The sequence below is a fragment of the Montipora capricornis genome, chromosome 13 (genome assembly GCF_036669925.1).
Source record: "Montipora capricornis isolate CH-2021 chromosome 13, ASM3666992v2, whole genome shotgun sequence".
Lineage (NCBI taxonomy): Eukaryota > Metazoa > Cnidaria > Anthozoa > Scleractinia > Acroporidae > Montipora > Montipora capricornis.
This window is the reverse complement of record NC_090895.1, coordinates 36,027,442-36,041,792: the sequence shown is the minus strand read 5'-3', so window position 1 is coordinate 36,041,792 and position 14,351 is coordinate 36,027,442. Positions and strand designations below refer to the sequence as shown.

General features: G+C 40.9%; 1 protein-coding gene across 1 annotated transcript in view; it reads right to left on the bottom strand.

The window, feature by feature from the left end:
- Positions 1 to 3,410: 3,410 nt before the first annotated feature.
- The window catches only part of LOC138030789 (nuclear anchorage protein 1-like), a 69,161-nt gene continuing 58,220 nt past the window's right edge, over positions 3,411 to 14,351 (bottom strand). Inside the window, 5 exon segments of the mRNA XM_068878661.1 lie at positions 3,411 to 6,439; positions 6,442 to 9,777; positions 9,780 to 11,315; positions 12,630 to 12,734; positions 13,691 to 13,742. Of these exon segments, the coding sequence (XP_068734762.1) occupies positions 3,864 to 6,439; positions 6,442 to 9,777; positions 9,780 to 11,315; positions 12,630 to 12,734; positions 13,691 to 13,742 (7,605 nt within the window). The 3' untranslated portion in view covers positions 3,411 to 3,863.

Genomic DNA, 14,351 nt, shown 5'->3' with positions numbered 1-14,351 from the left:
TCTTGTATTTGACACGTTGTTTGGTCATATACGAAGCCCTTTGACAAAATAATCCAACAAGAGGCTCCAGCTACGGGCAGAGCTATATGGGTAACGGGTAGCCTACCCTTTGTTCGAAGGATTTTTAACCGTTCACAGTATTTCAGTAGGGAATTTAAGAAACGACGACGGCTACGACAACGACAACGCCACAAAACAATAATGTCATTGGTTAAAAGAGCATAAATAATCGTGCTGCACGTGCAGCACGGATTTTAGCACGTATTCTTGCGGTCCTCTGCATAACGACGACTTGAAATCACCAAATTTGAGGTTTTGACGACAACGTAAGCATGCAACAGAGTATCCTTCATTCTCTATTTAAACTTTGAAACCGCTTAAACCAATATATTTTTAGGACACTTTGCTCACATTGTAGGACGTGAACGAGAATGAATAATCGCGAAAGACTTATGATAGAGCCAAGTTATATTTTGAGGTGACGTTTTCGTCGACCGTCGCCGTCGTAGATCTTAAATTCCCTAGTGTTTTTCCTGTTACGGTATCTTGGTCAATATCCAGTTTCAATTCCGTTGTCCAAAGACCTAAGTTATCATTCCGTGACGTAATGATAGGGTTGAGTGCGATCGTACGGGGCCGTAGCCAGAAAAAAATTATGACGGAGGCGATGTCCATGGTTAAATGCTCTTCGTAGTATTAGTGGTGTTTATGATGACTACATTTTAAAGACAACACTGGAATCACGCTTTAGTTTTGAAAATCACGAAAAAGTGACTATGGCAAGTGCCTCGGTTTGCCTCATAATGGCTACGGCCCTGTCGTAGAATAGTTGTTTACATTTAATACTGTTGTTAACGGCATTGATTGCGATCAAAACCAGTAAACGGATGCTTTACAAGTTTATGCTATGGTGTTTGACAATATTTAATACTTAATATTTAATAAATATTTAATACTTTTCCTAAACAATACCTAGGAGAATATTAAGCCGGTGAGATGTGTTACCGAGTCGTACGAAAATCGGATATTGGCATTGCGTCCGGGCATTGCATGCATAGAAAACACAAAAGCTCGTTTCCAGTCACACACTCAATTCTTTAATACATATTTTCCCGGTAATTTGTCAGGTAGAGTTCCGTGGTTTAGTGGTCATCGTGATTGCCTCTGCTAAAGTCAAAAGTCCCAAAACGGAGCCGAACAAAATGCAAATAAAAAACAGAGTAGACACAGTGCCTTAGTACGGTAATTACTGAGGAGTCTTCCGGGTCTCCGATCTTCATATTCTAAACACCCAACTCTTCGCTAGAGCGTTTTTGGAGCCTTACTTACGGAGATTTTTATGAATGGAAAATTCAAAGATACAATAATGTGGAGCGACATCATTCGTGCACAAATGGTTCATTTACAACAGATATTTAAAAGTTTTCCTCAGTTGCCTAACCCGAGCGAAAGTTGGCAATGGTGTCAGTTCAAGTAGTCACAGGCAACCCAAGCTAAGAACCTGACTGTGTTGTGTCTCCCACTGTGAGGGCAAAAAAGTTTGCAGAATACCGAAATAGTGTTAACTCGACGTAACGCTTCACAAGTGGCATAATACGCGGACAAACGAACACAGAAGGGCGAGTGACGCATTGATGTGTGTTTAGACAAAGTTAATCGTTTTGTGCGTCTTAGAAGGCGCCCTAAACGATTTATGCCGTTCAAAACAAAACCGTTTAGTCTCTTATCAGTCCTTTGTAACTGGCACCTTTATTGCACAGCATCTCTAGAAAACATGAATTACGTTCGTATACGTCTTCTTTTCAAGATCTTTGAGCGCCTGTGACTTAGTGAGGCGTCTGTTCAAGAAATTTAGTGATACTATGCGCATAGGCTCCTTAGTTAAATTAGTGGAGAGCTCTTTAGAATGCGAGTCAGTACTATTCGTTCCATAGATTGGCGTGCTAACTTTTCACATAGAAAGCTCTATTTTACCCTCATTTGAACTGAGCAGGTGTAATCCAAGGTGTGACAAAAGGCCATCGCTCGCAGGGTTAGCCTTTCAATCTCCTTACTATGGTCAGTTTTACTTTTATCATCCTAGTTAATACCACCAACTTCTAAACATCATCATCATCATTATCATATCTTTCTTTACCCTTGGATTTTTACAGTAGCTTGGTGTAGCTAATATCTCAGAGCATTTCCATGCAACCATAGACCACTTTCATAAATGGCAACCACTTTTACATTGTTTTGTATTAATGTTAATTAGACCTACTGTCCTCGTTTTGAAACAAATATTCTTTTGAAATTTGCTCGTCGTAGCGAGGCTAGAAAGTCTTATTAGCATCAAAACAAAAGAATATTTTATTTGGCCGCCATTATGAAAGAGCTCTATGATATGCTACAGAGAACAGACCCCAACACCGGGGACTCCATGCCCCGCTCCATGCCCTGGTCCACTTACGAAGAGTGCGTGTGTTTTTTTACGTCCCTCATGTTTTAAACAACCACCAACGAATCACCAGTTTATAGAAACTAATTCCGTAGTTATCTGTCTGTAGTAGTAGTAGTAGTAGTTGTCGTTATCTGTAGTAGCAGTAGCAGTAGTAGTATCTGTCACGAAGGGTTTAATTTACTGCCTTAAGAAGAAGGTAGTTCGAAGATAAATAATGTTTCGTTCCTGGGTTCACGAATTCTGAGGGCAGAGGAGGAGGAAAAATAGAAGCCCTAGAGGGCGTAAATGTTCAATAAAAAAATTTATCTTCAAATACCACCGCGTAGCATTAAAATGATGGTATTTTAAATCTCCTACTTCATGTACATTTCAAGAAATTTGTTCAGTGAATGATTTGCCCAATAACCGAATTCTTTAATTAAGGCTAGCTCTTTCTAAATGTTTTTTTCATATTGATAATTAACACAAACAGGGATAACTTTGGACTTTTCAGTTTTATCCCTTCAGAGTAACCAAAAAAATCAAAAAGACAGTCATGACCTTTTTTTAGAATAGATTTTGGAATTGTCCTTATTAATTAAGAACTTTTATTGAAGAGTCAAGTCTTCTAGCTATTGGGTACAGGGACACGGTACATTGAAATCAAATGAAATGTTTAAGGATAGGGGAAAACCGGAGTAAAGCCCCTCTGAGCAGAGTATAGAACGACGCTGAGTTTGGGAATCGAACCCGGGACACATTGGTGGGAGGTGATGAGCGCTCTCACTACTGCGCCATTCCTGCTCTTTGAAGTTCACCTTTTACTCGTTCATCTGTTCATCATCTGTTATTTCTGTCCGGTCTCAAAGTTGTCCACATTTTCAAAGAAAAAAAACTCTGTTTTGAGTGATAACCGACTTTACCTTATTTTCGCCGCCACGAAACATGACGAAAGGAAGGCAAATAATTGAAAGAAAACGTTCCACTAGAATAAAATCAGGAAAGGTTTTTATTACTATACGAGTAATGAGAATTATGGGCTCCCTGCGTAATTCCAATTCCGTCTTTGCTCGCTCGATGAAATATATAGCTGTTAAATGTTGTTGACAAATGTTGAAACTGGTTTCACCACTATTAGTTAACAATCTAATGAGTATTTTTAGAAAACTGCGAATGATTCATACAACTTGTACCATGCATGATGTACTTGATTATGTTTTCTATTCTTTATGCTTTTCAATTACTTCTTGAACCTGCCAATGCTAATTAAGCATTTGTTAAATTCTAGGCTCAAGTCATTTACTACCTAGTTCCATAGTATTTCTAGATTTTGAGAAACAGCGAAAGCTTTTGTCTACGAAAATAAATGAGTTCACCTTAGCGTTAATTTCTGCCGTGAGAATGTTCTCATTTCAAAGTCATTGTTGCATCGTTTTCATCAACTTTAGCTTTGCTGACATTCAGCTCTGTTGCGTTCCCTTGTCTTTTCTTTATCATTCTTCAAGTCACGATCAGAGGTTCGGCTAGAACGATCCCTGCCTCGATTGTAATCTCGGTCGCTTCCGGACCCATACCGTCTGCTGCCTATTTCCCTGGACATATCATCAGTACTTGAATCGTCAATGCGCGTGCTTTCCAGATTTGGAACCGAGGCCTCTGTGCGTTTAGTTTCAACAGCCTCTATTGTCTCGCCAATGTGGTCTTTGGGTGAATTTGGCCTCTTCCCTCGGCTATAGGAAACGTCCTTGCTTGCATCAGTGTGGTCCAAATCATTCGACTTTGAAGTGTCGCCATTGGGTAGACTGTTTTCGCTTACAGAGCGGTACAATAGACCTGATTTGTTCATGAAGCCTTCCTGGTAAGACGGTATCAAACCACGTGACCGCGTTGACCTTCGCTTTGGCAAGTTGATGGTCGTAGATGCTTGGTCGCTACGAACAGATGTGGACAATTGTTCTCTGAGATGTTGAATTTGCTCTTCGTACTTCCTAATGAGGTCGTCCTTTTTTTTAATTTTGCCCTCCAAAATATCCTTTTCGGCTTCCAGTTCAGCCGTTTTAACTTTGTTGTAGTTCATCTCCTCGATTAGCTTGTTATCTAGTTTGGTCTTGTCATCTCTCAACAAGCTATTTTCCTTCTGTAGATCTTCGATTTTGCGCTGGAAGTCAAGAAGGTTGGACTTGGTTCCATCGTATTCCTCTTTTAAACGTTCTAATTCGATGGCTAACTCCAATTTTTCCTTTTGAAGCGTGTCGATTTTTTCATCTTTTTCCTGGGTTTCTTTCTTGTATATTTCACTCTGATCTCCAAAAAGTGTCGTGATCTGTACAGCTATTTTGCTGTTGTTGTCTTCGAACCTCCTATTGTACTCGTCTAATTGATTTTTAAGGTCAATTTTTTCATCCTTTGCTTGCTCTAGATTACTCTGCAGCTTAGTGATCTTTTTCTTCAGCACTTCAATCTCCGTAGTAAGCTCATTTTCTCTGTCAGGATCCATTCCTCCGTTTGCACTTGCCAGGATGTCTTGCCGTTCCTGTAGTGCGTTTTCTAGATCCTTCATTTTTTTATCCTTCATCTCTGCTTCAATATCCAGCTGGGTTACCCTTCCGTGGAGATTGTTGTTCTCATCTCTCAAGTCTTTGTTCTTTGCGTGCAGATCTTCATTTTCATCCCTCAGCGCCAACATTTGCGTTGTACCTTTCTGAATGTCTCGCTCGAGTTCTGCAACTTTTTCTCCCAGCTCTCTTATTCGTTTCTCTTTCTCATTATGAATATCTCTCGAACCTCTTCTCTTGTCCATAGGCATTTCGACTGCTCGCTTTAATTCTCTTTCCAGAGCCACCTTTTCCTTCTTTATAGCTTGCAGTTGTTTTTCTAGATCGTCGATTTCGCCCTTCATCTCTTCGATTTCTGCATGAGCCTTATCTCTTACGTCCTTCAGGTTGTCATTATCGTGTTGCAGTTCACTATTGTTTTGGCTCGCCAGTTGAATTTCATTGTTTAGATTCTCTAGTTCTTTTTCCAAGTTTTTTACCTCGGCTGCTTCCTCCTTAAGCCTCCTTTTGGTCTCATTCAGCTGCTCTTGAAGTTTTTCGTTTTTGCTTTGCTCGTCTTCCAGCTCATTTTGCAAAAGATTGACCTGGTCGACAATGGCGTCCAACTCGATTTGCAGCTTGTCCTTATCTCTCCTTATGCTATCCACATCATCATCGAAAAACATCGTGGGAGCACTCTCCACTTCGGCAACAGTCTGCACCTGAATGATGTCATTCTGTTTGTTCATGTCACTTAAATCACTTTGTGCCTTAAACAAGTCCTTTAGAATCTTTTCTTTGTCATCTCGTGCTTGCTTGTGTCCCATTTCCGACTCATGAAGTTTCACGTTCAGCTCTTGGAGATCCAGCTTAAGCTCTTTGTTCTCTAACATTAGTTTTCGATTTTCTGCGTTAATCTGAGTAAACTCATCACGGAGTTCTGCGACATCTTTCTCAAGATCTTCCTTTTCTTCCTCTAGATTACTAATCTCACGGGAAAGCTTGTTGTTCTCTTGCTGGAGCTTGCTTTGTGATCCTTGTTGATCCAAATTTCCTTTCTGTAATTCTTGCAGCTGTGATTTTAGTTTGTCGTTTATGTTGTTCACTTCGTTTACCAGCGTTTGTTGTTGAGATTGCTTCGTCTTTAGGACATCTATATCGTGCTCCAAAGACCACAACTTACTTTTAGTCTTTTGAAGATCTTTCAGCGCGCCATCCCTTTCCTTCACAACGTCTTCGAGTGCTTGTGAGTCTCGTCTGAGGTCGATGTCGAGAAAATGATTTGCTCCTGTAGTAGATTCATACAGCTGTTGTAGTTCCTCCTCCAGCTCGGCAATTTTCTTCTTGTGGTCATCAAGTTCGTCTTTCAAATCCTCTATTACTTTTTCCTGATCTGATTTGGTCTTCGTGAGCTTTTTTAGGTCCCCTTTAGCCCTTTGAAGTTCCTGTTCCAATGGAGCAAGAATGCTCTTCCGCCATTCCAGATTTTTTTTTTGTCTTCGTTTTGTTTGTCCCATGCCGCTTGGAGCTGCTTTCTCAGGTCAACTTCATTATCTTTTGACCGATTTAATTCGTCCTCGAGATCATCCATATCTCTCTTCTGTTGGTTTATCTCGGCCTCTAATCTAGACATCTTAGTGCGATAAGCTGCCATATCACTTTTAGCTTTTTCCTTTTCACGAAGAGCGTCCTGGCAAGTAACTTCTAACTCCTGATATTTCTTCTTGCTCACAACGTCTTGATTCTGTCTTGGAACATCTAGTGCGTTCAACTGGTTTTGTAGGGCTTGGAATTTTTTCTTCATCAACGAAAGTTCATTTTCTACTTTTTGCCTTTCGTATTTGAGCTTCTCGCATTCCGACCTCGAGTTGGACAGTTTCAGCTCCAAAGCTGTACGGTCGTTCTTCAATTTCTCTTTTTCTTGCTCCATTTTACGGTACTTTTCCTCTAACTTCTGAATTTCATTATTTTTAAAGGACATGTCGCGTTCCAGATTTTCTTTTTCTTTCCGAGTTTTTTGATCGTTTCTTTTAAGATCTTTGACAGTTGCTTTCAAATTGATAACTTCGTCTTTCAGATTGTCTCGCTCTTCACGTAATCCGTCAGATGGAGAAGACACTCGAGAAAGCTTGGCGTCCTTTTCTCGTAGTAGAATCTCGAGAGACATCTTTTCTTTACTGACGTCCTCATATTTTTGACGGTATTCAGCAAGTTTATTGTTCAGATCATAAAGAGTTGCATCGCCGACCCCTTGTTTTATGGAAACTGCAGTTGTATTGGCTGTTGCTTTTCGTAACTCTTCCTGAAGCTCACTGATTCGTCTCTCCAGAATCTTCTTTTCGTCATTGACCGCCTTCAATCTCACGTTAGCATCCTTTAGTTGACTATTTAGAGCATTGACTTCCTTTCTTGTGGCCTTTATCTTGTCTCTCGTTTCATCAACTTCTTTCTGTGCTTCTTCAAGAGCTTGATCTCGCATTTCTATGTCAACGTTTAGTGCTTCGATCGCCATCTTGAGTTCCTCTCGTTCGTGTTCCGTGTCTGATAAGTTTTCTTTCATCTCTTCTAGGATGGATTGCAATTCTGCAACTTTGTTTTCAGCTAATCGCAGATCCTTTTGCAACTTGGTGTTTTCCCTATCCTTGTTTTCAACGTCTTCTCGCAACTCCTCGATCACTTCTTTCAAGCGATCAGAATCCTTTCCTCCGCTCTCTAAAATGGCGTATAGTTCGTTTATTTTGCGCTGCTTCTCGATGACATCGTCGTTCTTGTCCAAGAGCTCCTTTTGTGTGATTCCAAGTTGCTTTTTGAGAGACTCCAGTTTGGCATGATCTGCCATTTGCTGTGCCTCGGCTGCACTTAGATTGCTTTGTGACTCTTGCAGCTCATCCCTAAGGACTTCGAGTTCTCGCTCAGCGGACTGATACTTATCTTTCATCAGATGAAGTTCATCTATGGTATCAGGCAAAGTTTTCTCCAGCTCTTTGATTCGATTTTCTGCATCTTTCAGATTTGTGTCCGACCGGTAATTTCTACTCTCGGCGTCGTCACACTTGACTTTATAGTCCTTCAACTGATCAAGTAAAACGTTGTACTCCATTTCTCCTTTTTGCAGTTGATCTCTTAGGTCCATGTTTTCGTCCCTCAGGTTGTCAGTGTCTGCTCCAAAGTCAAATCCTGGTGCTGCTGCATACTGTGTGTCTACTTGAGCAACATTCACAGGGTTTATTTGGATGACGTCCTGTTTTTCTGCTAGTTTAACGTGAAGTTGTGCGATTTCGTCTTCTAGTTTTCTCTTTTCTTCCTTTAACTCATCGATATCATGTTCGTCACGCTCGAGTTCTAGGTTAAGAACTTTGATCTTATCCTCCAGATCATGTATATTTGTCCGGTTGATTTCTGCTTCGTCCTGCAATCTTCGTATCTCGGTTTCTAGATCTTCGTTATCTTTTTCGACCTCTTCTTTCTTCTTCTTTTCGTCTGCGAGTCGAGTCTCAAGATCTTCTACATTTACAGCCATCGTCTTGCTATCTTCTTGTGCACGGTCTCTTTCTCCCTGAATCCGAGTTAGTTTTCGCTTTAAGTCCACTAAAGTTACACGTTTAAGATCGTTTTGCTCTTGTTGTAACTTAGCTTTGTCTTCCCTGAGAGCATCACAGTTTTCCTGACTTGCTTTCAAAGCCGACTCCAAATATTCCACCTTCTTCTCCAGATCGTCCTTCTTGCCTTGTAATCTCCCAACGGCAGCATTGCGGTCTTGCTTTTCTTTGTCTTGGACATCCAATGCCAGACGCATATGCACGTGTTCTTCATCAATAGTTAGCAGCTTTTCTTGTGTTTCCTCCAAACGTCTGTTTGCTTGTTCTAGCTGACTTTCTAATGAATGGATTTCATTTACGTCCGATAGGCTCTTGGTTTCCAAGACGGTCAGTTGCGTTTGAAGATTTGTCAATTCCTTCTTTGCATCCTCCTTCTCTCTGTTGCTCCTCTCCAGCATTTTCTTGGCGTCGTCCAGTTTTCTTTGCAGTGTATTGGCAGTGTGCTGGCTGTCGATGGCTTTCTCTTCGGATTTCTTAGCGTCTGCCTCTGCTTTTGGAAGACGGTCTTCGTACAGTTTTAATTGATCACTTAGTTTATCCTCACGGGCCTCACTCTTTTTAAGTAGTGTCTCTAAGTCATGAACTCTCCCATCAGGGTCACTGCGGAGCCTTTCTTCTCTGAAGCTGACGGGTGGTGCCGACTGGACGTTTGAGACTGTTGTTACCGATTGCATGTTGTTGCCCATTTCCTGAAGCTGTGTTTGAAGCTCTTTTACACGTTTGCGATTTATTTCATTGGCTGTCTTTAGAGCCTGATTCTCTTTTGCAGTGGAGTTTATAGTTTCAACCTGAACATCGATTTTCCGCTTTGATGCAGTTAGTTGAGAGTCGCTGTCTTTCAAATCTGTTTGCAAGCGAGCGACGGTGCGATCTTTCTCCTTAAGCTTGTTTCGGGCCTGTTCCATTTCTGACTTCATCTTTCTCAGTGACACCTCTAGATCCTCCACACGTTGTTGCAAGTCGTTCCGTTCTTTAAGCAGGGCTTTTCGGTTGGCTTCGGACGTCTTCAGCTTGTAATCTAAGGATTCTATTTCGTTTTCAAGGGACTCTTTGGAATCAATTTCTTCTTGTAACTCCTTTTTCAAGTCGTCAATGTCACGCTTTTGAATTTTGTTTCGTTCATCCAATTCTTTGTTAAGTGTTCCCAGTGTTTCATTCCTGGCTAATGCTCCTCGTAGCTGCGGTCTCATGTTTTCTAGTTCTTCTTCCTGTTGTTTACATTTTGGGTCATTACCTCCAAACTAGTTTGGTGCTTTTTTACCGTTTTTCCAAGAGTGGAGTTGACCTTCTCCTGTGCTGACAAATCAAGTCTTTTATTATTGTATTCTTCTTTGCTCTTCAGTAGTTTTGCGTTGGAGGAAGCAAGTGACTCGCTCAGCTTTTCCTTCTGAAGGGACAAAGTGTCCACTTGCTTTCGCAGTTTGTCGATTTCAGGGCTCAGACTATCCAATCTGTCGTTGAGATCTTTATTTTCGTCCACAAGATCGTCTTCTGTTTTTTCCATTTCGGTGATTTTGTTCTTCATGTCAGTCGTCTTTTTTTCCAATTCTTCGTTTTCTGCCTTAAGGCTGAGGAGATCCCTTCTTAATGATGACATCTCGTTCTGGCGCTCCTTGATATCACTTTGGAGATGTTCTTCGGCATTGCGTAGCCTATTGTTTTCATTCTCGAGTTCGTAAATCCTTTGCTTGAGGTGTGAAAAATCGGTATCAAAATCAATTTGCGGAGCGCTGAAGGAATAAGAAACCTCAGCCGGTTTGATGTCCCCTGCTCGCTTTGGTTCCATGTGCTGGAGCTTTTCAAGAAGACCAGCCACTTCTACCTCCGCGTTGTCTCTTTCTTTGGTGACCTTCTCCACCTGAGCTCCAAGCATGCCAATTTCCTTTCGTTTGTCTTCCAGCTTCTTGTTCAAGTCCTCGATCTCTTCGTCTTTGCCTTCGCAGTCTGCTCGAACACTTAAGAGATCTGTCTGTGTGGTATCGTAAGTTCTCTGCAGACTTGACAGGTTAGCAATGAGCTCTTCAATCTTGTTGTTCTTTTGCGCCAAATCGGTTCGACATTGATCTGCTTCTTCCAGAGCTTGGGCTAATTTTTTCCTTAAATTCTCTTCTGTTTTCTGGCGCTTTTTGGTCTCGTCCGTCCAATCTTGCATTTTCTCGCTTATTGTCTTGTTTATTTCGGTAATATCCACGTTCTCCTCCAAACGAAACAGCTTCTGCCTCAGGTCAGCGATTTGCTTTTCAAGGTCGTCTTTTTCTTGGTCTGATTCCCTCAACTTGCTCTCTAGCTCCGCAATCCTTCTGCTCTTCTCCTCAAGATCACTCTGCAGCGACTCCTTCTCATTTTCACTGACTTTGCAATCGTTCTCTAGTTCACCGCACCTCCTTTGCCATTTCAGAATGTCCTCTTGTAGAGATTCCTTGTCCTGGTTTAAATCTTTTATATTCAATTCAAGCCTTTCTATGCCGTCGTCTTTACCGGCGTTCTCCTCCTCCAACTGAGCAATCTTTTCCTTCAGGTTCTCTATAGTTTTTTCTTTCTTGTCTAATTCCTTTTTGTTGGACTCGATCATCCTCTCTTTCTTGACAAGCGTGTTCTTTAGGTCATTGTAATCTTTTTTCAGTCGCAGACAGTTGCCCGTTTCATTTTCAAGCTGTTCAAGTGTCTTAATCCTCTCGTTAGTCTCGCTGTCATACTTCTTCTTCCACTTAGTTATCTCCTCTGATGCTTCATGGAGCTTTGTTTTCAGATTCAACTTCTCCTCTAGGATGTTAAAAGTAAATTTAAAAGAAACAGGTTATTCGAATGGAAAAATGGCTGTTACAACATTTTACTACGGGTGCGTTTTTTTGGGAAAATCCAAACACAGCGCCAAAAAAACGCAAAATCCGAAAAAGGAAAAAAACCTTAGCGATCGATAAAAAAATGACGAACAACATCCGTGCTAAGGTGCAAATCGATTACAGAAGATATTTCTGCAGTTTACTTTTTTAGCTGTAGGAAAGGTACTAATAACATTATTGCTGACAAAAAACTTTAGTGTAAATTTCTGGAGTGAAATTTGCAGGAACCTAATTATTTTCGACCTAGTCGTCTCTTCGATCGTACGGTAAAAATGGCTCGAGAAAAACATTTTGACTAAACTGTCATGTACGGTTGCTGTTGTGTATTATTTTTGCATGGAAAACCGCTTATCAAAATACTTTTTTCAAATCCTTTCCCAAAAAAACGCTGAACTGATGAATCTTAAAAATCCGGATTTAGATTGATCCGAAGTATCCTACTTGAGTGTGGATACTTTGGATTCATGATCGGTTTTTGGATTCAAGAATCCGTTTTCGGATTTTCCCAAAACTCACCCTAAGCTTAACGCTGAAAACCAAAAGGGAATCCACGAGATTTCACTCCTTACTCACTAGCTTGCATGAATTACCAGCATAAATTTAACTTTTAAACTCTGCTAGAGCCAATGAAATAACGTCATTCACTTAAAAGCCAGTGCGTTGAATTACCAGCAGATTATTTTTGCCATATTTTTTATACACTGACACGGCAAATTTCATTGTCAGAGAAGCCTGTTATAATCAAAACGACAACAACTTCTTTCAATACGTTTTGTGGCTGCGGTAAGATCCTTAAAATTCTCGAATATCAAACAAGATCGTATATCTCTTGATTTCATCATCCCTTTCTCGTGAATGTGTCACAAACGTTGAAGGGTTGTCTTTCGTTATCTCACTGATGCTGAAAGATTTCCAAAATTGAGTGAATCTATTAAACATTCGAATATTTTGTTTGAATTGGTCGAATAGGTTATTTCCGAGTTCATGTCTGTCTCCTCTTCAAAGCGAGTTTAAGTGCGAAGTTTTTGTGATGGTAATTAGTTCTACTTTACATATAAATGAGAACTAATTTTCATAAGGAAAACTTTGCACTTAGACTCGCTTTGATGAGGAGGCAGACAAACTCAGAAATGGCCTATTTGATTAGCGATGTAAAATGATCAGTCGCGATCACGTGACTTTATTTTTTTTTCGGAAAGGGATACATGCAGGAATAGGAATCTTGGTCTCTCACCTTCTAATCGTGTGACTTTATCATTGAGGTCTTTCATCTTCTGGTTCATTTCATCTTTAAACGTGTCATCCTCAAATGAAAACGAAATCGGGGCAGACTCCAACATTCATTGGAACTCTCCACAACAGTAATGTTGTAGCTTTTCATCTCTGGTTCTGCAAGCAGCTTGTTTCGCTCGTCTTCCAGTTCTCTTATTACGCTCTGCGCAGATAACAGGGTCCAATTCCTGGCGCTCGCTCTTGTCGCAAAGTGTTTTGTGACTGTCCTTCAAAATAACGATTTGGTTTTCGGCCTTTTCGCGGGCGTCTTCAGCCGTTTTCTTCTCGCGCTCGAATTCGCTGATGGCACCATAATCGCGTTCTTCTCTCTACGCAATTTCTCGATGATCTGTTCATCCTGCTCATGTGCTCGTCAGCTTGATCAAGTTCGAGTGAAAGTGGCTGCTTTTCTTCTCACAGACTTGAAGTGGCCTCAGAGTGATTTAGCTTTTGTTCAACTCAGGGAGGACCTTAAACAAAGCAAGAAAGGAACGAGAGAATGATTAAGTATTTGTTGAAAGAAATGAAGGAGCAAACGGGAAAAGGAAGAAACGCTCAATGAAGAAAAACCACTGCATTAACCAAGGATTTGAAAAGGACCGAGCAGAGGAATTTATGAACTTATGACCAAAATACAAAGATAGGTGCCACCATCACTTAAGCTAGACTTTCCTTGCGGTGGCTTAAATTTTTGAAAAAGTACTTCTTGGCTTTATGGGGGAGTGTGTATGGAAGCCCTGCCCTCTCCTCTCCCGAGTTGTGCTCGGCTGTTTCCTCAAGGGATGGAAGTAGCTAGGAAATATGGGTTCTACTCCACCTTTGTAGTTTTCAAAATATAGTATCTTTCAATAGGAGATCGAGTGTTCTAACGTGGAGGAAAAGCTGCGTGGTCTGGTCAATGAAAGAGAGAAAACTACATAGAAATTCTCTTACTGGATGGTTTCTACATACCCTGTCCTTAGATCAGTGGTGATTTTTTCCAGCTTTTCGACTTGCTTAGTTTCGTCGGAACCTCTTCCTTACGTGCGTCAGCTTTCTTCTGGGTTTCCACCAATGCCTTCTGCAAGGCACCCACCTTACAGTACATAATACATAACGTAATAGCTCAGTAAAATGTACTTTTATACGCTATTATATAAGTGACTCGCCTAAGATGTTGGCGACGTGGTTCTCCTCTTATTCAGGAGGAAGAGCAGAATCCCTCTGAACTACTGCCTGAAGGCGTATTCGAGAGCTTAGCGACAATTCGGTAGTGCATTTCACTTTTGCATCAGAGATTGTGGTACTACGACGTAAAAACAAATCTTTTTTTCTTTTGGACTTTCAAACTATGTTCACTAAAACTCAACCGACCCAAGTTTTAAGTGTCTGATTTTAAAAGACACCTTGTTTCCTTGTAACTGGGACAATATTCTTATTTATTGGTCCGACGCATTACTAACTTTAACATCTTGAGCGGACTGTGTCGCGGAAGAATTAACGTCAAAGATTCCCTAGTTTAAAAATGCAATGCGTGTGTTACGCGGAACTGAATTCTAATATGCAGCACGGGAGTTTCGGGTTTTTCAGACTTTTAAACCCGTGTTGTGCATATGTAATAGCATTGCCGTTTACGTCAGCTGTATTTTAAGCTAGGTGAGTATGATTCCTCTAGATCGCATCCCTCTGAGGTCGTAATCGGTCA